Below are 27,369 nucleotides of genomic sequence, written 5' to 3' on the forward strand. Positions count from 1 at the left end.
CTACATTATAATGCTCTCTCTTATTGTGATGCAAGAATGGGCATGTCATATGGAATGTGCTGCATTGTCACACATCTTCCACCTGCCGATGCTGTGGCTATTGAAACACTGTGGTTAACAGTAAGTAATTCAAAGTCCTATGAAAGAGTTTATATATATATATGAACGAACACACAGAGAGAGAGAGAAGTATCTCACTCCATTTATGTGTGCCTGTGCAGACTTCTTGTATGCTCATCCCTAGCCGGAGGTTGAACTGAACAGGCAGTTCTCCCCCCCCCGTCTAGCGGTAGAGACTGTGCGCCGATGGTATATGCTTCAAAAAGCAGCAATTGTGCTCATCATTTATGGAGGAGGGCACAAATGGATCAGAGTCTGTGACATTTAATTTTTTAACAACATTAACATTTGTTTACATAATTTATATCCCACACCGTCACCATAAATTTATGTTCTCAGGGTGACTAACAAATCAGTAAGAAACAATGCAAGTACATTAAATGGCAATAAATAAGACAGAGCACACAAACTAACACAATTGACCTAATAGATGATAAAATCAACAGTGCTCTTAAGTTTTTTTAAAAAACCAAATTGAGCGTTGGCAGTTCTCAAAAGTTCTTTTTTATCTGATGCCTCAGTGTTATCAGTGAGGGTACCAGGAGGGTCTCCCTAGGGAGTGCATGCCCAAGGTGAAAGAGCCACCATTGAGAAGGTTCTTTCTTCAGTTGCCACTAACTGTACTTCATATGGTGGAGGGGGGCACTATATAAAAGCCTCAGGTGGTGATCTCAGTGGATTGGTACAGTATTCTTGGACACAGCATGTCTCTATAGGGCAACTACTTTTATTAATGGAGATAATGTTTTCTTCCACTAAACTAAAGCATTCTTCTCTTCCAGAGCTAGTCAATCAATGTAGTCATTTTCAAGACTGAAAGCCATCTTCAATGCTCCCACCAGATAGAAAATATTTTTTTGAAATGCATGGACTCCCAAACCGGGGGGGATGGGGTCCTTGAGAATATATTTTATGGAGAGAGCTGAAGAGGAAGTGTGGGGGAAAGACGTTGGGTCCCAGTCCCTTCTGCAGCTTGGGTTGGCTGACCAGGACGCAAGAGGCACTTCTATGTGTTATACGTTTGGAAATACATATACACACAAGCTCCATGCTGATTCTATTTCAAATGGTTAAAAAAACCCTGCCAGTTTAAAATCAGACTTAGGGCTGTGCGCAGCCCTCCCTATCTGCCCTGTGGCCCCAATCTGTGGGCTCCCGGGAGGGCCAATCTGCCCTGTGGTGAAGGGGGGACCACCTACCACGCCCTGGATCCAAATCTGAAGCGATCTGGGGGCAGAGCTAAGGTTTTTTTTATGGTCAGGAGGGAGCGTCTCCTTCCTCCACCCTGACTGAGAGCAGGCAGGTGCAACCTGCACCGCACAGGATGGAATCATCCTAAGTGGGAGGATTCCATCCTGTGCGCTGCTGGTTGCTGCTCCTTTGTGAGCAGCTTCTCTGCATGCAGGGAAGCTGCCCATGAACAAGCAGTGACTGGCACTGCATAGGATGAATCCTCCCGCTTGCCAGCTGATACTGTGGGGTACTGCTCCTTTGCAACCTTGTCCAGGATTTGGAAACCGTGCAAGCCTTGGGTTGGCCTGGTTAGAAGGAGAGGTCTGGCAGGAAAGGCACCTACCTTCTCCTGCAAGCAGGTGCCTCCTTTTCACAGTTTCTCCTTTTTTCCCCACATGCCTGCCTCTCCTTTCTGCCTGACCCCCCACCCTCTGGTAGTCCCAGATCACTCTGGGCCACCCAACCTGACCTGTAGAGATCTGGGACTATCTCAACCCAGCTCAGCCGAGGCACAAATGCCTCCAAATAAGCTTTACTTGGCTTGGGCCTCGGCCAAACATAGTACACAGCCCTAATAATACTTAAGGCTTTCTCATGTTTGATTCAAGTTCCACAAAACTGGGAAATTAGAAGCTAAGTTTGATGCCTTTGTTGTGCCATGTCACAAATTGGGCTTGCTTGCAACTTCTCCATGTACCCACAGTTTTCCTGGGAGTGACTGGGACCAGTAAAGATGCCCCTCATTGTCCTGGTCCTGTTTTGCTTAATGAAGCATCTGAGCCACTGTATTGCAAGAGTAATTCTCCTGTGAGATGACCCATAGCAGACCGAAATGGAAGTCGTGCTGTCGCAGCATGAAACTGAAGAAAGTTTGGTCCAAAGCCTAGTAATACTGCTTCTTTTAAACTGTTGATCACATGGCATCTAATTTTGGGGAATAAAAAGAAAGACTTTTCATTCCATTGGATGGTATTCAAAGCTATTCCTACTCAGAGTAAACCCACTGAAGTTAATAGACATGACTAACTTAGGTCCATTAATTTCAATGGGTCTGCTCTGAGAAGGACTTAATTGACTACAAACCATAATATTCAGTAAGCTGACATAGAGAAATCTGCCCAGATCTGGTAGCCACCTCCAAAACCCAGGAACCAGGGCCAATTGACAGAGGTATATTTTCCTCAGCTTGTCTGTGCACCCTCTTACACACAGGACTAGTTAAAAAATGAAGCCCACCTCTGCCCCCTGTTTGTGCTCAGGATCACTTGAAGCACTTGGTCTATCGTGAAACTGATATAATACCACTGCAGTATTTCCAACTTATAGACTAATTGTTGGAAAAAGAAGGGGGGGAAACCACAAACAAGTCATCATTGCCTGTTTAAATGTATGTACATGAATAGATATGACCCTCTATGTTCTGAAAATATTACATCTGATCTGAGTAAGCCTGCACAGGATTGCACTGTGCTTTATTCTTTTACCTCCCTGCCCCCTCTTAATCAGTGATTTCTCTGCCTGGCAGACTGACTCCTTTAGGCCTCAAAAAGGAAATTTGAGAACCTTTCACAGACAACAAAGTGGCTGCTGTTGTTGAGCCTGTCCAGTCACAAAATCTCCCAATTCCTTTCTAATCAATTGCTGCTTAATTTACCCTTGATCTACTCATTTTACCCTCTGCCAGCAAACTGAAGTGACTGAAGCAAAGTACTGAAGCATGTGTTTAGCAAGTGCAATAGTCAAACCACTACACCTCATTGCCTATTCATTTTGGAGAGGACACTGTGATAGGATTGTCCTGGGAACATGTTGCAAAGAATTGGCTTACTATCAAGGAACGTAAAGCAAACTCCAATCCTCTAATCTCTCTCTGTGTATGTGTGTGTGTTGTGTGTGTGTGTGTTTTAAAAATATCTTTAGTATAGAATGGAAAGGACCCTTGAGGTATGGAGAGTTGTACTGTGAACATCAGTTAATTTGGTGGAGGTGATTATAAGGACAAAATTGGCTAATTGGTTCCCATTGCAGGGGAAGGATACTGAATCCTGCCACAATTTAGGTTAGAGGTAGCCAACATGGTGCCCTCCAGATGTTGTGGACTACAACTCCCCTCACCATGCTGGCCAGGGTTGGTGGGAGTTGAAGTCCACATCATCTGAACGGCACCACATTAGCTAGTCATTTAGATGGTTGGACTGGAGTGCTCTAGAGACCCATTCTAACATGTTGGGTGCTTATTTCAGTGTGAACCAGCAAAGATAGCTTGAACAAAGCGAGCCAGAATGAATGCAAAAAAGTCTCTGCAGAGCTGGCCTGTATGAGGTGAGGAGGCTCAACTTAATTAGCCATTCCTCTACTGAGGGTATCAGCCTCTAGCTAGCCATAGAAGCCTCAACTTACATAAAACTTAAGACTGACAGTTTATTAGTTCCAGCTGAAAGTTTACTTTGTAATTAAGAAAGTGCTTCAGTTGCATTTTCTAATTAAATCTAAGGTAATTTATCTGTCACACTTGAAATGCCTGGGACTATTTTTGGACTTCTCATTGGTGAATGGAGAGGCAATAAAAACAAGCATGGCTGCTTATGCTGGAAAGTTTTAATGCCTCTCTAATCCCATGTTTTAATTCTCACCATCTTTTCAATTACTCATGATAACTCAGTGCATTTCTTGTCCTTCAAGCCTATTGTACTAGCTTCTAGGTCCAGGCCCATTGCAATCTGTTTCTTAAGATGTATTTCCAAGAGTACTAGAACAAAGTGATAGTAAGTGTGAAATTCAGGAGTGTTGGCTCAATCGAATTTGACCCACAATTTATACAGTACATATCTATATATTAATTTTTAAAGACTATATTCAATGTAGTGCTAAGCAGATCACTCCATTAGTGCAAAGATTTCTCCTTGCGCAAGGGATTGATCCCCTCTCACCTCCCTCCATGCACCCCCTAAATATGTTTTGGGTTTCTCCCCAACCTTCCCGAGTAGTTTTGGGGATGGCACAGAGCCCATGGGGAGGAGTTGAGGAGGGGGAAATTCCATTTTACCAGTACTAATCCTTGTGTTAGCACATTTTAGTTGAATACCTCCCCTAAGGAGCCAACAGGACAAGAGATGCACATCCTGCTTTTCTCCATTCTTTTTTGCAGCTGATACATTTCATGCTGTAATCTTCATACCAGACTCTGGAGCTGAACTTTAATATACTTGTTTCCTGATGAAGAGCTCAGTGAAACTAAAAGGTTGCCCATATCTAAACTACTGGTTAGCCCAATGAAATATATAATCTCTCTGTTGAGGCTGGAGAGAGTATGACTGATATGAGGACTGCAGAACCTCAAAGCAAGAACTATAGCACTAGCCCAAACACAGCGGCGTCACTAGCGGGAGTGCGGGGGGGTGCGGACCTCCGGTGCGCGCCCTCCCAGGGGCATGGACGAGGTGGCTGGGCTTGTGTGTGCACGCGCGTGCGCATGCACTCAAGGCCACCCACCCCATCCATGCCCCTGGGAGGGCGCATGCCGGCGGGGCACCCAGCCGGAGAAGGCCTGGGAACGCTGGCGTGCCTCCCTCGCCCCGCCGATGCTGCTTCTGGTCTTGCCCACCCGCCTGCCTCTGAGGAGTTGGAGCAGCCTTGCCGGGCAACAGCGTGGGTCGGGGCGGCTCTGGGTGTCACCCCCCTCATGGTGACACCCGGGTGCAGGCTGCACCCTCCGCACCCCAGTAGTGACACCCCTGCCCAAACAAATCTGTCTTTGAGTCAGGCGTGAGGAAGTTGTGGCCCTCCAGATATTGCTGAATTCCAACTCCTGGTATGCCTGGCCATTGGCCCTGCTGGCTGAGGTAGATGGGAGTTATAGTTCAGTAATATCTAAAGGGTTCCCCACTCCTCCTCTAGCTGACTGTAGCAGGTACTGCTTATGACAGCTGCTACAGGCATGTAGAGACTAGAGAGCCCCATTTCTACTTGCTCAGCAGTACTTGCTCACCTCCTCTCCTTCCTGGATTTGTCAAGCAGCAGAAAGGAGGAGCAAAAAAGTCTCCCTCTTTGCTTCTGGTGACAACATTGCTGAGAGGTCTTAAACAGGGATTTTCAGATGCTGGCAGCAAATTCGAGCGGATTGCCAAGTGGAGTCTTTGCTGCATGTGGGGACTGGTTCACACAGGTCTTGATGTGAACTGGCCCTAAGACTTGGTAGTAGAGGAAAAAGAGGGTTTTGCTGTAAAACCATAAATATCATACACCAAAAATAATGAACGTTGTTGCATTTTCTTTTATTTCTTTCTTCATAAAAAAACTTTTTCTTCATAAAACTGCCCAACGCGTTTCGGCTTTGGTTAATAGCCTTCGTCAGGGGCTACGACATAAACATATTTACACATATCATTTTTTAAAAATTATTTTTACACATTATAACATTATTAATGACAAAATATTTTTCATTTTAAAATTACTTACACTTCACTTCTCCTAGTGACATCTCTTTCTTACTGTCATTCACTTTGTTCTTACTATTCTAATATCTGAGGATCTCTTATAAAAGGCTTCGTTTTGCATATGAATCATTACTCAGCTGTTTTGTGTATTCCTTGACCATTGCTTGCGTTTTTCTAAAAGGGAACATCTCCCAATTCATTTATGTTTACAAAAGAGGAAGAAAGTCTATATCTCCGTTCAAGCCTGAAGGGGATAAAGTTTGTAAAGTTAAAATCCACCACATTTCCCTTTTTAAAAGTAGTTTGTTGTCTTGTTTTCGTATTTTTTCTACACCCCAAAAATTAAAGTCTTTTACTGTATGATTATACTCTGAAAAATGTTCAGCCAACGAAGATCCCTGTCTCTTACATCTTATGTTACTTAGATGTTCTCCTATTCTTGTTTTTAAAGATCTTGATGTCTGTCCTACATATAATTTGGGGCAACTGCATTCTATGATGTATATCACTTGTGTGGTTGTACAAGTGGTAAAATGTCATAGAAAAAAATCTTGTTGATTTAAAGGGTTTGTAAAAGATAATTTCTTTTCTGTAAATTTACAATAGTTACAGTGTCCACAGGCATGATGTCCTGTGGGCATTGTAGCATCAAATATAGTTGTTTGTATTTTTTGATGTTCTGTATATGTACTCCTGATTATATGTTCTTTTATATTTTTTGTTCTTTTGAATGAAATTATTGGTTTTGCTGCACATCCAGGAACATGTCTCAAAATGTCCCAATATTTTCTAATGCTGTGTTGTAGTTGTTTGGTGACATGATTATAAGTCAAACTACAATGCATTTGTTTTGGAACTTCTTTAGTTCGTGGTTTTAAAAGGATATTGCGATCTTGTTGTGAGGCTGCTTTGAAACTATTTTCTGCTTTTTGTGTTGGGTACCCTCTGTTTATTAATTGTTGTTTAAGGGACTGTGAATGATTTTCAAAATCTTTTTTGTCACTGCAGTTTCTTTTAATGCGTAGAAATTGTCCATATGGTAAATTATTTTTCATGGTTATTGGATGTGAGCTTTCATAATGTAAATACGTATTCCTGTCTGTAGATTTTTTGTACATATTTGTTATTAATTGTTGTCCACACTTAGTTATTTCTAAATCTAAAAAATGTACAGTGGTGTCATCATATACAGAATCAAATTTTATATTGGGGTGTCTGTTGTTTACCCATATGAAGAATTCTGCTAATCTTTGTATTTCACCTGTCCAGACAAAAAATACGTCATCTATATATCTCAACCAACTCTTTATATTTGATGTAAATTCACATGAATTCATAATCTCCCATTCATAGTCTGCCATAAACAAATTGGCTACTTCTGGTGCCATGGGGCATCCCATGGCCACACCTGTCTTTTGCCAATAACAGTCGTTGTTAAATTTAAAATAATTTTTTTCTAAAGCTATTTCTGCTAGGGTACACAAAAAGTGAGATGGTGGATGTTTAACAGATCTTTTTTCTAATGTTTCTCCTATAATTCTTATTGCTGATTCCTGAGGAATGTTTGTATACAAGGAACAGACATCCATAGTCACCAATTTGTCTTCTGGTTCAATTTTTAAGTTTTTAATCTTAGACTTGACCTATCAGTTTACAGAGGTCATTTCCCTTCACCACTGCAACATTATGTACCTGAAAATTATGCCAGAACTGCAGGCAGGTTCAAATATTTAACAGCAGGGGTTGCTGGCACACTTTCAAGGGTTTGATCTAGTTTGGATCAAAGGGATCTAGACTACCACTCAAGTTGCAGATTTCTCATGAATTATTTTGGCAACACAAAAGCACAGATCTGTTGAATTATAAGTGCCAAGAATAGCTAAGGTGGGTTAAGTTTGGTCAAGCTAAAATGGCTCAACCAGAGGGAATTTTGGGGGATTTGTTGAAAGACCACTGGGATACTCTGTGCTGGGGAAACCAAGGGTTTTAGTGCCAGACAGCTGCAAATTGCTAATGTCAAGAAGATGCAGCTGAGCCTTATCTGTTATCTTTTATCTGCTTTCTGAGATCAAAGTTGGGAGTTTGGGGGCCCAGGAAGTTGGGACTGTTCTCAGATTCCAAATCCAAAGACCCCCTTGGGGTTGCTGAGGTCAAGGGACCCTAAGGGGCAATCTTTGACAATAAGTACAATGAGAAAATTTACAGGGTAGTCATCTCAACTCAGAGTTGTGTCAGTGGCTTTCACATAGGACAACGCATTCATGCTTAGGGCCTTCCTAGAGACTCTTCTTTTCTTGGGGAATATAATTTTTTCTCATATACAGTATGTACTTTTCCTCATACCCTTATGTTCTTTGCCATACATAGCAATATCCCTGCCTCCATATGAAGGAAGCCATGCTATAGCAGGATAGCCTGACTCTGGGAAAGATGACCAGGTTTTGGCTCCTGTTCTTCTACAATTTTCCTGCCCTTTCCCCAAGGAACTCAGAATTGTGTATATGGTGCTTTAAAAGTTTAGGTGGAGGCATTTGCTAGAGTTCTTAGGGGACGCCCCACAGAACTACAGTTCCCAACATCCTTAAGGCCCGTGTCCATTGCAGTCAATAGACCTAACTACCTTAGGTTCAGTTATTTCAATGGGTCTACTCTGAGTAGAATTTAGTTGACTACCACCCTAACAAATAATATTTTCCAGGATTCTTTGGGGGAAGCCATGTCTGTTAAAGTGATATAAGAGTGCTTTAAATGTATTATGTGGATGTGACTGATGAGTCCACAGCCTTGAGGAATAACCTGGTCGGACTGGGGATAGCTGCATTATCTGCCTAGGATCAGTAAGCAAATCATCTGGAAAACCTTCAATTTTGTATGAGTTCTGTCTAGGTTGGTTTGACCCAAACTGAATTTTTTTTTAAAGAACTGGGCATCCTGCTATAAACTTTCGTATGTGTTTATCTGGAATACATCTCTCTTTATCAATCAATGCACTTTCCTTCTTTAGCAAAACACTTCTTGATGATCCAAACTTCATTTACAGTCACCTCTTTTACCACCTGACTCTCCCCTATCTCATTCTTAATACTTGTTAAACAACTCCTAACCTCTTCTTGCTCCCCCCCCCTGTTTTTTGTTAAGCTAATGTAGATTGCAGGTCTTCTGAGCAAGGACCAAGTTCTGTATGGGTTATGCTATGAGTGATGCAGTCACTATGTTGAAGCAAACAAGGCTGGCCTGGGTAGAATATGACCTGGGAACTCTATGTATGGTTCATGGAGCTCTCTGGAAAGAAGGAGGGATATAAATGAAACAATAACATGTTAAGTAGTGTTAGCACTAGCTGTGGATTGTATTCAACTAATTTTTACTCAGATCCATTGAACAGTAGACCCACTGAAATTAATGACCATGATTAACTTAGGACCATTGGGTGGCATTCAATGGTAGTCCTACTCAAAGTAGACCCAGTGAAGTTAATAAACATGGCTAACTTTGGTTCATTAATTTCAATGGGTCTACTCTGAGTAGAACTTAGTTGATGACAACCTACTCTGAGTAAAAGTCAGTTGACTATAACCCTGCAGAAGGCATTCTTCTTTTGTCAAATTCACATAGTCATCCTGAAAGTACTGACGTAGAGACATCTCTATCACATTCTTCTCCCTTTTTAGATCTCCTCACATCAACTCTAGCCCATGGAATAGGTGAACTGGTGATATGAGTGACCAGAAAGGTGATTCAAAGAGTGACCAAAAAGGCGACTCAAAAGGTGACTCAAAGGGTGACCAAAAGACTGAGCACAAGGGTGACCAAAAGACTGAGCACAAGGGTGACCAAAAGAGTGACCAAAAGGCCAAACCAAAAGCTACTCAAAAGAAAAATCCAGACTATGAGCAAATTAAAGCCAAGGCCCCAAGAATTTTGGCTGAAATGGTACAGATGCTTATCATGTGGCAGAAAATGGGCTTCCATGTGCCACGAGGGGTCAAAAACGTATTTGAGTTTACATGGGATGAGCTCATGGTGTCACCGCCGAGAAAATATTTCACTGGTTTATATTGTCCCATTCTCAAGTTCCTTTCCTATGATGAGATTGATTTCTCTTCTACTCCTACTTCAAGAGGCCAAAAGCTGGGCCCTACACCCTCAGGCCCAAAGCCTACTTACGTGACCCCTTCATCTGAAAATCAACAGATGCTCCTCAAATTCCAAAAACGGTCTGTCCATCTCCTCACTGAACTCTTGAAGATGAAGATGAAGATAATGATTGATACAGTTGCTGGTGAGATAACTTAATCTAAGTGTGCTTCCTCATTTTCAAATTACATATGGACTTTAGTAAACTTTCTGGAAACTCTAAACTTTTTCAGACAAGTGAGTTCCATCTTCCAGGTGTATAATGAAGCCGTGTATTGTGGAAGGCAGCACACATCTGTAATGTGCATAGAACAAGCATATGCAATGCTCTGTGCAATTGGGAATCCTGTTCCTGACACTGTGGAGTGCTGCCTTCTCTGTAACCTTGTGTGAATGTAGGCATATTGCAGATATCTGATTGAACATGTGTAGCATGGGCAGAACCTGCCGTTCCTGCCATGTATTTGAATGTATAGGATGAACCCTGTTATCTAAACAGGGCTTCTTTATGATCCAAGTTGGGTTGAGCTGGAACATAGAATGAGTGTTTTTCATGAATAATATGCAGTGTTTTGATGTGGGACTGATAGAGTGCAAAAGCAGGGACTGTAGAGGGTTGGGTTCAGCACGTAATAGTGACAAGGGCACTGAAGGTCGAACATGTCATGTAAAGAAGTACCACCATTGTCTGACAGTCAAGAGAGCCTCCTCCTGAGACCAATTCAGAGTGAGGGCAATATGACAAAGAAAGCCTTGCCCTTACTCTGAATTGGCTTTGCTTTTTCAGTAACGTCATTATGTAGCTAAATCTGATTTACTACATGGGAACTGGGATCATCAGTGAAAGAAAAGAAGCCTTAATTTAAAAAATGTGTGGAAGCAGCAGTAGCAGCATCATGGAGAACAAGTGGCAGGGAATTTTCAGGAAACATTTCGCCCCACCTCTCTTAAAGTACATCTCTTAACTCCTCCTTCCCCCCAAGTGATTATGAGTTAACATTTGGCACAGCCTTAGTTCTGGGTAACTATATTAGAATCCCTTAATTCTGAATTAGTCTCCGTTGATTAGTTATGGAAGCAGCCTCCCTTCATTTTTAATATAAAACCTCATTTGTTATAAAGCTGAGCTGGGTATATTTCATGAGGATTTGTCTGGGCTGCATTCATTCTGTGAGTCCATGACCACAGCATACAAGGGTGGGCAGTTATACCAGGCAAAGAATTCTGCAGATTGAGATCCTGAGCTTTCTTTCTTTCATTTTGACAGCAACTTTCTAGCTCTTATGTCTCCCAGGAAAGGAGTATGTGGCTGATGCTTGGAGCTGAATGTGTGCACATAAGCAAGAAAAAGCAAAAGAAGGATTTTCACAGCAGCCATGGGGTGGGGCTTTATTGTGCTGCGTTGCTCTGAATCCTTCTACATAACTAGCAGAAGCAGAATAAAGTATGCAAACTAACCAAGTATATGAAAATATGTTTAATTTGTATAATTTATAGAGATTATAGATTTTAACATTTTGTGTGTGTGTTTAAAAATGCATACACCTCTGGTCTGTTCTGGAATTGCTTTTTAAGACGTTTAAAAAAAATTAAAAAATGTTTTTAATATGTTTTAAAGATGATTTGGTTTTGAGATGTTTCAAGATGTTTTTAGTGTTTTGTCCTTTGTTTGCTGCCATGGGTTCCTTCAGAGAAGAAGGGTGGGATATTGGATATCACCGATAGTTTGTGTCAGTGATATGCGCAAGTCCCAAGATTTGCCTTGAATCTGTGTCTATGAATCTAAACTTATGATCTGTTAACTGAAAATTAATGAAGGCACAAATAATGAATGCACTCTTTTGCTACTTTATGTATGGTTGTTGTATCGATATCTATGTCTATATTCCTATATCTATCAAACTGTTTTTAATATTGTAATTTGCATTGTTGTATCCCACCCTGGGACCTTCTGGTGAAGGGTGCATAATAAATATAATCATCATTATAATCTATATGTATACCCTAATTATTATTGGAATACATTAGATTTAATTTCTAACCACAATGTCTCTTTCCCAGGCCCCAGTACTGAAGAAATTGCAAGGCGTTTTTTGGAAACTGGCCAAAAACTAAGCCCTAAAACACGTGAAGAGGCAACTGAATTCATGACCAGAGAGCCAAGGAGGAAAGGTTGGGGAAGAAACCATGTTCTCAGGTGTTTGGACCCTGAGATAGTACCCTCCCCTTGCTGTTTACACTTCCAGTCTCCTTTGCAATTGGAAATGCTTTCATTCCTAGGAGTTCTGCATGCACCAAGAAGATCTGAATGAGTAGTGAAAATGGTGTGGTAGAAAGATCAGTCAGGCTGAGACTTTGTGTATGCATACGCCAGAACAAGGTGAAAATGAGGTGGCAGAATCCTCGGGTGGCATGTATCATTTCAGACTTCAGGTGTGGAAATCCCAGTTTTGAATGTTCTTCTATAGAAAAATCTCCCTACAAGCAGAAAACGAGCATAGCAGGGAGCACAATTGCTGTACTAATTTTGTATTTTATTTGCAGGGAGTATTTATATGGGAGGACATTTTTTTAAAAAGGGCATCCCTTGTACCCACCATATGCCAGGCCAGAGCCTTTGTAAATCAGTCTGGGTCCTGCACTTGTTATGTTATATTTATATACCGCTTTTTGGCCCAGTGGTCCCTAAATTGGTAGACAGAATATTAATACAAAAGAAAAATGCAAGAAAAGTACAATCAATAAATACATCATTCAAAACAGTATAAAATCTCAACATCACCAAATGCCCAATCAGACTGGATATACATTCATAAGCTGCTGAAACGGAGATTCACATAAAGGCTTTCTACAGTTCCCAAGGGGCAAGGCAAAGCAGGGCAGGGCAAAACATACCAAGGGTGTCTCCAGACTGTCACTATTCTGTGGGAGGGATTCAAGTAGATACTGTAAATTTAGGTTGGCGCAGTTAAAATGGGTTAAAGTGCTCTGTTGTTCTAGCACAACCAATCCATTTTTAAAAAAGGAAACTGGCTTTTTGTGATTAGGAAAGTGATGGGGAAATGTGTTGCAAAAGTATGGGATGAATGAATAAGTAACTGACTGGAAGACATATAAACAGGGCTGGCCCCACAGGGCTGCCAGGCTGGGCTCTGGCCGAGGGCCCCTGCAGCCCAGAGGGGGCCCTGAAGGACCCTCCTTAGCGAGTGGGGTAGTACTCCCCTTCCGCAATCCTTGGCAGGGTCGAGCTCCTAGCTCCCCCTACAGACCATGTGGGCCCGTGGCACCTGCCCTCTCCACCTACCTCTCCTCCCATTCTGTGAATGCCCTGCACACTGCGTGCACAGCTGCCATCAACCAAGATGGCAGCAGAGGCTTCTCTAAGGGGCTGATGCCCCTACCACCATCTTGATTGATGTCAGGCAAAGATGGTGGTGGTGGTATCAGCCCCTTAGAGAAGCCTGTGCCGCCATCTTGGTTGATGGCAGCGACCTTCATCCCCAGTGCACAGGTCATTCACAGAAAGAGAGAAGAGGTAGTTGGAGTGGTCCTGCATAGTCTGTAGGGAGGACTGGGAGCAAGGGGGCAGGGCAGGCTGATGCCTAAGGGCCCAGTCATGCCTGGCGCCGGCCCTGCATATAAACATCCCTCAAGCAAATCAGGCTGAATGCAGGCTGAATGCACATTGTCATATAGAGCCCATCTGCACTATACATTGTTAAAGAGTGCTGACAGTTGTTAGGGGACCCCTTTTCCCCTCACAGGCCTACAATTTCCAGAGTTTCCTGGCAAGAGGGATTGCTTGGGAACTGTCGTTCTGTGTGGAGTATAGGGGGCTCCTAACATCTCTCAGCACCCTTAATAAACTACAGTTCTCACAATTATTTGGAGGAAACCATGGTTGTTTAAAGTTGTATGACACTGCTTTAAATGTACAGTGTAGATGGTATTTTCCCCTCCACCCCACTAATCAGAACAAATTCTTTTACCTAAATGTAAGCAAATAATGTGCAATAATAGGTCGACAAGAGGAGCCCCAAGGCAGAGAATAGCATTTGTTGTTCAGGATAAAAAGAACCAGAACTGCTCTGCAAGTACTGAGAAAAGGCAGGAATTTTCACATGACTTGCCCCTAGGGTGAACAGCCTTCCATCCTACAGAGGACAGCCCTCTTTTTGAAGAGCTGCTAGAGAACAATCCTGTTTTAAGGGTGTGACCAGATAATGCCTGTGCCTGCTCAGTCCAAGACCTCACTGTTGATTAGAACCTTGAAGTTTCCCATCAACAAAATGCTAGTTTGTTGTTGTTACGTGCCTTCAAGTTGATTACGACTTATGGTGACCCTATGAAGCAGCGACCTCCAATAGCACCTGTCATGAACCACCCTGTTCAGATCTTGTAAGTTCAGGTCTGTGGCTTCCTTTATGGAATCAATCCATCTCTTGTTTGGCCTTCCTCTTTATCTACTCCCTTCCTTTAGCAGCTTGGAACCAGTTTACTTGCGAGACTGCCTAGCCCCATATGTGTCCACTTGAGCACTTTGATATGCAGAACAGGCACTTTTAAGGTGCCACATGAAACTCATTCCGCACTTGTTAGAAATCGTTCTTTTAGTGTAGCAGCATCTACTCTTTGGAACTCCCTGCCTATTGACATCAGGCAGGCACCTTCGCTGTATTCTTTTCAGCACCTGCTTCAATCTTTTTTGTTGAGGCAAGCCTATCAAGATACATAGATGTTGATGTGCTTTGATCTTTTCAGTCTGGTGCTGTTTTAATTGTTTTATCAATAATTGTAGTGTATTTTGTAAACCACTTCAAGTTTTTTTGATAATTAAGTGGTATATAAATTTTGTTATATTAAAAAAAATAAACAGTGAGCTCTTGGAGAGCAGACTGAGCAATCACACATGCCATGTGGTCACACCCACTACGGTGAGGTGTATTGTATTTCTATTTAAATTATAGTAACTCTTTCTAAATGTGCAGTTATACATATAGATTAGCATATGCAAATGTTATGCACTTCTGTGCCCTCTTTTATTGCTGCATTTCCTTGTGGGGAGGAATGAATAAGCAACCATTCTATCTGCCCCTATTCTCAGGTTCAGAGCTCCCTAAGAGCTTGACCCCTAGAAACACTTTCCACTGCTGCAGCTGTAATGCAGAGGGGTTTTGTAATAAGAAAGTGGAAATGGCTAGAGTTACTGCCTAGCCATTTTTAATGGGTCTACCTAGTTTTTAATTAATACCTAGGACAATGCTATTCTAGGCATTATTAAAACAGCTGCTATCACTGAAGAAATATGGGGTGGTATCCAACCAAATAGATCCAGTAGTGCAAGGATTTCTGCTGGTGCAATGGAACTTCCTCTTCCTCTCCTCTCCCTGCGTGGCAGAACAGATTTATGGGAGTGCGGGGAGGGGGGCTGCAAAGAGAGGAGAAAGAGGGGAAGTTCCATTGTGCAGTCAAAGGTCCTTGTGTTAGTGGAACTGTTCAGTTGGGTAGAGCCTTGGGATAGAAATGTAATCAATGAAAGAGAGAGAAAAACAGACTCATCTGGGACAGTACCAAAATTTTAAGGATTCCGAGACTTAAATCCACCACCACCTTTAAGTTGCCATGTGTTTTTCCCAATGGCATAAATAGCAGTGGGAAATAGGCATGGGAGAAGGGTTAAACTTCTCTTCCCTCAGTGCCAAAATAAACCACAACCATGCTTTGAAAAGAAATTTGAAGAAAGATGAAAGCCACCTGGTTTGACCCTTAGATTGCTTTAAAATGGGGTTTAAAAAATCCATGGATGATAATGGCTGGCTAATGGCTACCAGCCACAATGGCTATAAATGGATCTTCCTTGTTCAGAGACAGTGTACCTTTGAATGCCTGATGCTGGGAAAGCAACAGTAGGAAGGAGCTGTAGCCTTCATGCCCTGTTGATGTCTTTCTAGAACATCAGGCCGGCCACATTTGAAACAGTGTTCTGGATTAGTGTTGTATATAAGGGTTAAAACCTGTAGTTAGAGGTGTTCGTTAAAGGAAACTAGTGATGTGGTTTCATGCTCTGTTTTTGTTTCTGAGTTTGAATTCTGTCAAAGGAAGTATTCCAGCTCACGAAGCCAACAAATATCCTTATATATCACATCATCATCAGTAATTCAGTAGGCAGGGTTTGGCTGCCTCTACTGGCCACATGGTTCTTTGTAATGTCCCTGCCAAGCTCCTACTATACAGTCACGGTAGTTAGTTACAGCTATTCCAGCGGAACTGCTGGAGAAAAGAAAATAGCCAAAGTGGTTTCACCCTTTATTCATCAAGGACAATCAATTGCATTACTAGAGGTTCAATTTTGCCTGCAGGGGATACATACATATATCACTTCCAGCAACCTGTTTATTCTGCATGCATCATGATTTGTTTGCAGGGAGGTCAGATGTTGCATCCAGCAGTTGTTATTGCACACTTTCCAGTGCATTTCCCTATCACTTTCCTTACTTCAAAACATCCATTTTGTGTGTGTATGTGTGTGTGTGGGAAACAGGATTGTTATGCAAGAGCACCGGATCTGCTTTAATTGTGCACCCTGAATTTGCCAACTTGTGATTGAATCCCACCTGCAAAATAGTGACAGTCTGGAAGCAGCCGCTGTTTCTAAAACCTGTTTCAAACAGAGGAAACAGTAAGACAAAGAAGAAATGTGTGTGTATGCCAGGAGAAGCATAAGCTCTTTTAAACCAATTTCAGCTCTTAAAACCATTTTCTCCCTCCAGCCTCAGTTTCTCATGTAAAGTCTGATGGCACCCCAGATATTCCAGAAATATGTGAATCTGTATGATGTGAATGCTTCCAAAAACATCTCTCCTTGTGTTCTTCAATCCAGTCTTGCCAGTACATAATTATTTTTGCAGTGCTAAATGAATGAAAGCCTTTTAAGACTTCACCAAGGGAGAAGTGGATTGGTTCCTGTTTCAACACCCCTCTTTAAGCTATGTAAAATCCAGCACACTGATTCACAGAGTGCTAAAAGTGTGTTTCTACATTATCACAGTTTGCAGATTTCAACACAACTACACATGCAGCCAGAAGGCAAATCCCTAGAGATGGGGGTAGGGGAAAATCTGCATGCATGTTTAGTTGTCTGGGAAAGGATGATACCTTTAAAAATACATGATCTGTCATTTCCCCATGCATGAGAAAATATTTTTGTTCAGTGCAATCCTGTTTGGAATCTGAAGTCCCATTATGCCTGGAACCTGAGAAGTCTGTTTAGGATTGCAGCTGCCCAACACCACAATTCTGTACACACTGTTGAGTTCAGCAGTGTTTACTCCTAGACAAGTGGATGCAGGATTGCAGTCTTAACATGAAATCAAATATCACACAATTCGACTTCCACTCTGGGTTGGAACTACCCCTTCTCCTCCTTTCTGAAGGCCCCAACACCTTCAGAGGGTCCCCTAATCCCCAGAACATTTTTTGTGATGGGTGTGGTTTTAGGGGGGAGCAGAGGAAGAAAAAGTCCTATTTCTAGAGCAGAAGTCTGTTGCATAAGATACAACCCTAAATCTTTAAGGTTACAAAGCTGTACCCATTACCTGGAAGAAAGCCCCACTGTGCATGGTGGGAGTTATTTCTAAGGAAGGATTGCATGCAGCACAGTTTGCTGTCTTATGTCCAAATGGGATCCAACTAAGTAACAATGGTTGTATGCACACCATGCATTTAAAGCATGTGTCTTCCCCCAAACAACCTTGGGAACTGTAGATTACTCCTCACAGAGTTGCAATTCCCAGCACCCTTAAAAAACCACAGTTCCCAGAATTCTTCGGTGGAGGTCACATGCTTTAAATGTATGGTGTGGATGCAACCACTGTAGTAATAAAGACCAATGGCATGGCTAGGTCCTTGTCTTAGGGCTCTGTAATCTGAACAGACAAATCTTGCAGTCTTAAACAAATGCCTGTTAAAATGAAGGGGTTTTGGTCCAATTAAATACGATATGGACTGGCGTAAAATAATATAAAAAGCTATTATCTCAGTTTGCACAGGTGCTCAAATTCTATACAGCACATATAAGTGGCTTGCTCTCCTTGAAATCAAAGGCCTGGGATGGAAACAGGAGTGGAAGCCACTTCTGAATTTAGGAACAGTGACCCTTAACTCTCCAAGGACTCCCTTTAAGAGCCTAAGAAGAGGCCTGCTTGATCAGGCCAAAGACCCATCTAGTCCAGCATCCTGTTCTCACAGTGGCCAATCAGATGCCCCAAAGGGAAGCCCACAAGCCCTGCTTCCAACAGCACTCTTCCTACTTGTGACTCCCAGCAACATCATGGCTAGCAGCTTTATCCTCCATGAATGTGTCTGTTCCTCTTTTAAAGCCATCCAGGTTGGTGGCCATTACTACATCATGTGGGGTGAAATCCATTGTCGAATTATGCACTGTGTGAAGTGGTTGTTGTTTTAATCTGTCCTGAATCTTCCAGCGTTCACCTTCATTGCACGTCCCTGTGTTCTAGCACAATGAGAGAGGAAGAAAAACTTTTTTCTCTCCAGTTTCTTCACACCATGCATAATATTATACACCTCTATCAAAACCCCAAATGTTTTAACCTTTCCTCACACGTGTGTTGCTCCATTCCCCTGATTGTTTTGGTTGCCCTTTCTGGTTGTCTTCACTGATGTGGTGGTGCCTCTGAGGCAATTCACTTCTTCTTCTCTATCATTCTTTCATTTTAAAAATAATTTGAGTTTAGAAATAATGCAGCTTGTGCTTTGTTGCTTCAGGACGTGGCATAGTACCAGCAGCTCCAGCAATTCCTATTTCTTCCACCACCCAGCTTATACAGCAGATGTCGATGTCCTGTCTTTGCTTTTCATTGTCACTGAAAGACAGCAAGTCACAAAAGAGCTCAGGTAAATATATTTTTCTAGTAAATGTTCCACATGGAATCTAATGTAACTAAAGCAGGGAAACTGTTTCAAGGTTCCATGGATGAGTGTATGGGGAGGAAATGCCTAGTTTTGGATATATTCAAGATTGAATTGCAATGAAGTAAAAATCAGTTTATTTTAAGAATATTTGCTGTCATTACGGTCCGTAATAAGTAACCATCACCTTTCCCTCAAATAGCCAATTCAGGTGGTGCCAATAAGATATTAACACAAACAGAGACATGGAAAATCAAGGAAAACTCCAAGGTTGGCAAAACTACAAAAATATTTAGGGGGGGGGAACTTAAAGGGGCAAATTTCCCCCCTAAAACAGTCTGTTGAGGACTCGGGATGGAAGGATCTGTCAATTTCAGTTCTCTAATTTCAGTTTCTCATTTTTCCAGTCTCAAATTCAGTTCTCCAAATTTCTGCATCAATTTGCATTTTTTAAAAAAAGATGCTCATGAAAATTCATCAGCATTTTAGTGTGAATTTTTTCTAATAAACACATTTTTGTATGCAGTTTTGAATAATAAACACAAGCAATTTCTCCTCACACAATGCATTTTAATGTTATTGTCATTCATATGTTAATTTTTATGGACACTTTCCCATAATATATGCATTTTTGTAAACATAGTTTGGTTGGCGAACTGCATCGCAAAGTTCGCATGAGTGTGAATTTTGAAGGATGGTTATATTTTGGTTCTCACACTGTTTTGGAAAGTGCAGATTTGATGTATCAATCAAATGCAAGCTGAATTGAATTTCTCCCCTGACCCTACTGAGGACTGAGCATGATCAGTAACCACAGAATGTTGACTGTCAGCTGAGAGAGAAGAACAAGAAAGGGGGGGATGTCCTGCTCTAGCTCCTTACAGCTAATAATATCTGAGAGGAAGGCATGGCTGGTTGGATGGAACTCTAAATAGGAGTGCTTCTATTAGGGACAAGGATACACAATATCCCCATCTGCACTATACATTTAAAGCAGTATCATACCACATTAAACAGTCATGCTTTCCCCAAAGAATCCTGGGAACATTAGTTTGTTAAGGGTGCTGAGAGTTGTTAGGAGACTCTATCCCCCCCCCACAGAGCTACAGTTCCCAGAGTTCCCTGGGAAGAGGGCTTGCTTATTACACCACTCAGTGATCTATAGCTCTGTGAGGAGAATATAAAGTAATGTTATGTATAACAGACAAAAGGTTACTAAAATGCACCTTCCACAAACACCTTCTAGAAATGTTAGAAGTATCATAAGCTGTACAGAACAAAACGGAATATATGAACAAAAGTAAACAAAAAAAGCTATTTTGGGTGGGGAGCCAAACCTTGTCAATATTGTGGTTCTGAGTTCTTTAGGATTCTGTTCATATTTTCTGTTGTCTTACAATATATGGACAAGCTTGATAGAAAAAGTATTAGGTGCCTATTAGACACTGATGTTCTTGACAGATACTGTATACTGAGAGTCTTGTGGAGAGCCACTTTACTTGTGGAGAGCTACTTTAATCTTTCTTTCCCAATACATATATTTCAGGTCTGCTTAGAGGTAAAGGTGGGGGTAGTACTCTTCAAGAGAGAGATGTGGGTTACGATGACAGACTTGACCCATGCCCTGAAGCTAGAGACATGCTCCGAGAAATTTGCCAGCATATGTAAGCATCTTCAAATATATCTGATACATATATCTAACAGCAGACCAAGATCACAGGTTGTTTTAATATGCTGGAAGCCCACCACACTACCTCACTTCTATAACAGCATGATGCATAGGGAGATGTCTTATACTGAGTCAGAAGAACACTGATCCATCCAGGCCTGGATTTGGTTCTCTGACTGCCAATAACTCTCCAGAGTCTTAAGGGTAGATCTTTCCCTGCAGTTTGAGAGCCTTAATGGAGGACAGGGATTGAACATGGAGTCTTAAACACCAGTAGATGCCAACCTTTTCAGACCCACCAGGGCCCACCTTCAGCTCAAGATGAGTGGCACAGTTAGGTCATCTCTGAATGTCATGGCTTTATGGGCTACCTCACCTTTAGATGGTAATGTGTGTTACTTCGTTTACTTCAAAATGTAGTAAGCCATCCTTGCAGTATTTGGGGGGCCCTCCTGCTCATCCTGTTCATTGAGGCTCTAGATTTCTGCCCCAAAGTCCTATGCTGATGGCACCACTGGCTCAAACATATCTTTAGGAGCCCTACATCTTAATATTTTAATAATATATTTGTATTGTGGTAGCACTGCTGTTGCAACCCAGCTTAGGTCAAGGCACAACTGAGCAGTGGACCCTGATTCACTATAGATGAATATTTTGCAGTGACTTATGACAATGCATTGTAAATTTCCCTCTTGTCCTGTGCCTGTTAGGTACAATATTTTGACAATATAAACAGAATAACATTAATCTGGACTGTTTGAGGAGGTTTTCTCCTGTGATATAGTCTCAGTTTTCTGGAAAATATTCATGTGGCATTAATGCAGGATTATAAGCATAGCTCAGGGTTCCAGGGTGTGCCCACTGCTCAGTGCAGAATTTGGCACCCAACACTTGTTTTGATTTTTGAAAAGCTCAGCTAATACTCAAAATTCTTGAAAGCATCTAGTCCTCTTTGCAGAATATAGCTGGAAGAATCAACCAGAAACTGGGAAGCCAAAGAGGACTTTAAGCGGCTCTTCTGTCAAATTAAAAGAGAGCCAGTGTAGGGTTGCCAGGTTCAGGGCCTGAGACTGATCCTGTATCTTTAGGAGAAGAGAAAGTCAGCCAAGTGCAGGTGTTCTTGCAACGATGTAATGTGAAAAACCACAAGATGGAATTCTCCCTTCCCCCTGCACAACTTTGAAAGATACAGAAGACCTCTTGGAGGCCAGGCCTGGCAACCAAGAGGTCTTCTGTATCTTTAAAAGTTGTGCAGGGGGAAGGGAAAATTCCACCTTGTGGTTTTTCCCATTACAGTGTTGCAAGAACACCTGCACTTGGCTGACTTTCTCTTCTCCTAAAGATACAGGATCAATCTCAGGGCCTGAGCCTGGCAACCCTAAGCCAGTGTGATGTAGTGGTTAGGGTGTTGGACTCTAGACCAGGGTTCAAAGCCATGAAGCTATGCATGAACCATACCTCATAGGACTGTTGTGAGGCTAAACAAGGGAGAGCCTTGTATGCCACCATGGGCTCTTTGGAGGAAAGGCGGGATATAAATGTAATAAATGCATATTTATTCCCCAAAGGGGAATTCTGAATCAGTTGCTGGGAGCTATGACAGGAGTTGGCTATTGCTATTGTGCTGATCTTGTGAGCTTCCTGGAAGCCTCTGATTGGCTACTGTGGGAAAGAAAATGCTGCACTATATGGACCCTTGTTTTGATGATGATAAGTGGGGAAATTAAAGATTGTTTTATCCACCATTAGAAAGTATTGAGTGGGTCAGTGACACAATTTAATAGTAAAATTGCAAACAGTGTGAAAGAAGAAAATCACTGAGGTCAATAGTGTAAAGAGGTAGCAATCAGTGTTGGAACCTTCCCCCTCACCAATGATAGCAGCTCTTATGGAATGGTGTATTTGTCTCCCTTCCTTTCCTTTATGCCGCTATTCAAGAGAGGAGCAACAATTCCTTTTCTAACTGTGCATTTCAAAACATGAAATGGTTATTAGCTAAAAATCCATTTCAGAAGTGAAAACTTGCCCACCAATGGAACTGATGTCAATGGGAGCTTCCCATCTGGGGTCTGTAGCAGGTTCTGGGGAGGAATTCCACTGGAATGATGGGGTGGTGAAGGCTTAACCGCTTCCCATGCTGTGGCCCCAATCCTGGGGTACGGCAGTTCCCTCTACCCATATGTTCCAATATGCTGCTTAAACTTTCAAAACTAAGGCTGCAATCCTAACTACATCTACTCAGAATTAACTCACACTGAATTCCATGAAAGTTACTCCCTGGTATGTGGGGTTAGGAGTGCAGCCTCTCTGTGTTAATGGCATTGACGCAATTGCAGTTTGCCATTTAGACACTATGTTAGACTAGCTCTCTGAAGTGGCCATCATACATTTATGTGTGAATTAATTCTAAGTTTCAGCCCCTTTCATTTCCTTGGCCCTATAGAAAAAACTGCTGGCAGCCATGTTGCAGTTTTCTGGCAGCCAGAATGTGAGCACAGTTGAAAAATAATTTTCCTGAGAACAGTATCAGTTTTATTCTATCTGTTGGAGGTCTGACTCTACTAATACATATATCTCCTAAGATACACTGACATTGTTTCTGTCCCTTTTAGAGAGGAGGAGAAGGCTGCAGCCATAGCAAAAGGCCATACAAGACCCCTAATACTGAGAAATTACATGACTATCCACAAGTCACCATCTCAGGCTTTGAAAAGAGCTTCGCTGTCCCTGGTAGCCTCCGAGATGCGGCGTTTGAAAGGGAAGAAGTTCTTCTTTTCCTTCCCTGACGGATCATCCTTGCTGTAGTATCCTTAGTTTTCTTAGGCAACAAAGGGCTGGATTTATTTCAGCACTTACAAAGGCAAACGAACAGAAACCTTGAGGCTGCTAGAAATGTATAGAATTTGGGAAATATGATTGGCTGGTGTTTTATTTGATCTTTACTGTATGGGACCTGGGATTCCTATTAGTTCAGCTACAGAACTCATTGTGACTTCTTGGTTGGCAGTTTTTCATACAATTCAGAGTTGCACTAGATCTGTAAGTGTGCTCATAGGGGCCCAGCAATGCCCCCTGAACTGGGTGGAATGCTTGAAGTGTTGATTGAGGAGCTTGCAAAGAGCTGCACAGGATGCTAGGCACCGGGCTTCGCGGGTGCCACCAATCAGTAGGGCCTACAAGCATCTTTTTTGCCCAGCTGCATCTTTACCTGCTCCACACATGACGTCATATACGATGTTAGGTGTAGGACAGGTGGGCTTGCCCCAAATGGCCTTGTAGGACAAATTGAGAGGCTTACTTTGGAGGGTTGGAGGAACACCTAGAGCAGGTTTGATGGGGTGCATGGAGGGGGTGGAAGAGAGGGTGGAAGTTGCACTAGTGGAAGTCGGGATGAAAATGAGCTGAAGGAAAGACAACCTGCAGTGAACAGTGGTGCTCTAGTTCTGGAATTAGTTTTAGCCATTCTCCTAGTTGGCACCTGGGAGGTGTGGAGCTCAGGACAGAGCAAACCCACAAAACAATAAATTATCAGAACAGGGAAAATCCCATCATAGAAGTCCTGGATGTGAGGGGTGGCAGAGGACCCTAGGGTTCACTTTCCTTGGGGTGTCACTTTACAATGCCCCAAATTTTGGGCAGGAAAAGAGGTCAAAGGGGAGCCTTAACAAAATCTACAAGCTGCAATCCCCAACTCCCCTCAGTGCTTGCTAAAGAATGGTTCCAATGTAGCCTTCTCAGAATAGTAGGCAAGGGGGCGATAGCACAAAAGGTAAGGGAGATGATGTAATTCAAGTACTGTTAATTTAGCTGTTGCTGCTCAAGCCTCTGCTTACATTGCAAGAGCATAGGACTAAGCTATTTAAAATCCTTTGCACTCTTGCTCTCTTTTCTCCCCCTTCCCTGAAGTTCCTTGACAGCTACTTGGCTGTAGTTCATTTGGAGTTGTTCCACAGAAGCACATGCTCTATTTGATCTTTCCACTGAACTGGGAATTAAGAATGAAAAACTCTTACAGTGCAGGCTTTCATATCACTTTTGTAGTTCAAACGATTCCATTTGTCAGTTTCTGCTTTCTAACAGAGTGTGTTAAACACAAAGGCCTCATTTTGAGACCTTTACATCACCCCTTTTCCTAGCTCATCACTTTGGCTAATAGATTTAGTTGCTGTTGTGGCGCTTATGAAGATGTCAGTGAAATAATCCCTTTGAGGCAGGCTGCTTCCCAGACAGAGGCACCCTATACTCCATCAGACAGGCTTTACTTGCATGAAGCTTCACCATTAGCAATTAAAGCAAGGATCTGCATACAAAAAAGATACAAGAGGCCCTGGGGCAATGATTACAGAAATAATCATTAGAGGACATGCTTGCTATTCTCCCTACATGTGGAAAGCTAGCACATCAGAGAGGAGGCTAAGCTAATGTGTTAGCTTTTCACTTGCAAGGTGTTTAAACATGTGATTCTTCCCCCCCCTGCCCCCCCGGCCATGGGCAACAATTCTGTGGTGAATCAGGAGATGGGAACCAGAAGCTGGTTAGAGGAGGAAGCCGGTAGTCAGGGCTCAAGAGTAAGTCAGAATCACAGAACCTATAGTGAAGGAGCTTGTAATTTAGAGATGCAGTAGGGCCCCACTCATACGGTGGGTTACGTTCCGGACCCCCACCCAAAAGCAAAAACAGCGGAACTCATTTAATAGAATGGCACGTGATGCCCAAAAACCACTGTAAAAGCGGAACAAGCACCGTATGAGTGGGGCTTTAGTCTAATTGCATCTAATTGAGACTGCCACATTAGCAAAGCGCTGTAAAGCGGGGCCCTACTGTATTCCATTAGTAACAGAAGTTGGTAATTCGAGGACTTGCCTTAAGATCACATGAACCAGGCAGTTCCAAAGGCCCAGAAGATGTTGCACATTTGCCTTAAGCGCTGAAGAATAAGGTTGTTTCAAGTCATACCACATTCCTCTAGTCTGTCTGTGGAGTGGACCCAGAATCATGATAGGATCAGGCAGGGTCAAGAAATATGCCAAACATCCCAGCCAAGGATACAGGAACACACCAGAGCACAAGAAGACCTTGTTTCTCAAGCAAAGCTCAAGTGGAGCAGCAAGCCCTCTCATATGCTTCCCTGTCCAGCAGGATCCAATAGCCAGCCTGACTGGCTGTCAGTATGACCTGAGAAGCTGCCACCTGCAATTCAGTGGTCTACCACATGGGGCAGCCATTGAGCAACTCCTGATACTCTGAGGGGTTTGAATCCATTTTCAGTTGCTACATCTGAGAGGCCAAACGTGTGTTGGTTACTCATGGCCCAACTCACATTGAGTTTTCCCAACATGGGAGTCCACCAGTTACCCAGGTTTGAAAATGTGGACGTCTAAGAGAAATCCTATATATATTTGTATCTTAAAGAGTGTTTCATGTAATCGTCACATCTATGTAGCCAGACAGTGATTGATGAACGTAGCCCTCATGTATCTATGACGAAATAATCATATTGGAAGCAGCTCACTTCAGAGGTCCAACAGAATGAAATGGTATTGTTATACCACCCCCACCCATCCACAATGAATAACTTGATAAATGCCTTGAATAACAAGGATGAATGCCTTGAGAAATGTTATTACTTGACTCATGTCAAAGTTATCCGTCAGGAAATGTTGCGGTCTGCCAGTTTCCCATATGCTGTGTAGGAAAAACAGTCACCCTTCTGTTTCAGGATGCTCCAAGTCAAACACTTCTAGGTACATTTACGTCACAGGGCCAATTGTGTGTACGTTATTGCTTTAAAGCCAGGTAAGTGGCATTAATTGATTCTAAATGTTTGGTCTAAGGGAGGAAGAAAGGCAACAGCCAAGTGTCCATTAGATTCTGGGTACCGATGTTTGAATGACTAAACCAGAAGAGGTGACTAGCTCCAGTGACTAGGAGCAGCACCATCAAAACAGTAGTGGAAACGTGTTGTGCCATTAAAGAATATATAGTTGCATCGTATTACACCAACCCTGGCTAGGTTGGCCACTCATAGTAGTTGCACCTGTGGTGGGGCAGAGCCGTGCAGTTGCCCTCCTGACCCTGGTGTTACTGCTGCACATCTGGACAGAGTGGGACAGAGACGGGGCTGTGTGGTGCACCAATGGGACAGGCAGCCTGGCGTTCCCACTAGTATACCTTCATGGCCTCAGCCAGTGGAGATTGGTGGCTCCGATGTCAGTGCAGCAGTGAATCCACTCCGGGTTTTAGTCTGAACTCTAAAGGACTTGTTGAATATGCTGAAAGCACCTTGGACAGCTCCTTGAAAGCTCAGACTGAAACCCAGAGAGGATTCACTGCCCCACTGACATTGGAGTCACCAGTCTCCACTGGCCCCAACCTCACCACAGCCCCACTTCACCCCAGCCATTCGGGTGAGCAGCAGTGACGCTCCACCACATGTACACTTACTGTTTATGAATGATCAAAAGCAAAATGCATCCACAAAAAAGAACACCAATCTGCAAGAAAATCGCATATGCTGATTTATATGTATAGATACAAATTTAGAACTAATTACTATAATTTAAATCTTGGGTGGGGAACCTGTGGTCCTCTAAACGTTGTTGGGCTCCAACTCTTGTTAGCCCTAGCCAAAATGTCCAATGGTCAGGAATGATGGGAATTGTAGTTCAACACATCTGGAGGCACACATTAGCCACCCCTGATTACAATCTATTTCACCATAGTGGGGGAAAACTGTGACCAGCTGACTAGTGCGCCTACTCATACTGCTGTCCAGCTGCTGACTGTTAATGAGCAACTTCAAGGGCTCTCCTCTCCCTTCTTGTGATTTGTTTTTCTTTAAACTGG

At 42.6% G+C, this 27,369-nt stretch overlaps 1 protein-coding gene and 1 long non-coding RNA gene across 3 annotated transcripts in view; one reads left to right on the forward strand and one right to left on the reverse strand.

Moving 5' to 3' along the window:
• Positions 1-368: 368 nt before the first annotated feature.
• On the reverse strand, positions 369-5,859 carry LOC133382343 (uncharacterized). 2 transcript variants are annotated; one of them, XR_009761913.1, is made up of 3 exons: positions 5,812-5,850; positions 5,342-5,543; positions 369-2,277 (listed from the first exon to the last, which is right to left on the reverse strand). It is a non-coding gene; the product is annotated as an uncharacterized LOC133382343 (long non-coding RNA). The 2 variants fall into 2 exon arrangements; XR_009761914.1 differs by lacking the exon at positions 5,342-5,543 and having other exon boundaries at positions 5,812-5,859.
• Positions 5,860-9,488: 3,629 nt separating this feature from the next.
• The window catches only part of C3H3orf20 (chromosome 3 C3orf20 homolog), a 67,653-nt gene continuing 49,772 nt past the window's right edge, over positions 9,489-27,369 (forward strand). Inside the window, exons 1-6 of the mRNA XM_061613425.1 lie at positions 9,489-10,071; positions 11,988-12,098; positions 18,711-18,839; positions 20,413-20,518; positions 23,136-23,327; positions 26,167-26,319. Coding sequence (XP_061469409.1) covers positions 9,507-10,071; positions 11,988-12,098; positions 18,711-18,839; positions 20,413-20,518; positions 23,136-23,327; positions 26,167-26,319 — 1,256 coding nt within the window. The 5' untranslated portion in view covers positions 9,489-9,506. The remainder of the gene's footprint in view (positions 10,072-11,987; positions 12,099-18,710; positions 18,840-20,412; positions 20,519-23,135; positions 23,328-26,166; positions 26,320-27,369) is intronic.

Source organism: Rhineura floridana, chromosome 3 (assembly GCF_030035675.1).
Source record: "Rhineura floridana isolate rRhiFlo1 chromosome 3, rRhiFlo1.hap2, whole genome shotgun sequence".
NCBI lineage: Eukaryota > Metazoa > Chordata > Lepidosauria > Squamata > Rhineuridae > Rhineura > Rhineura floridana.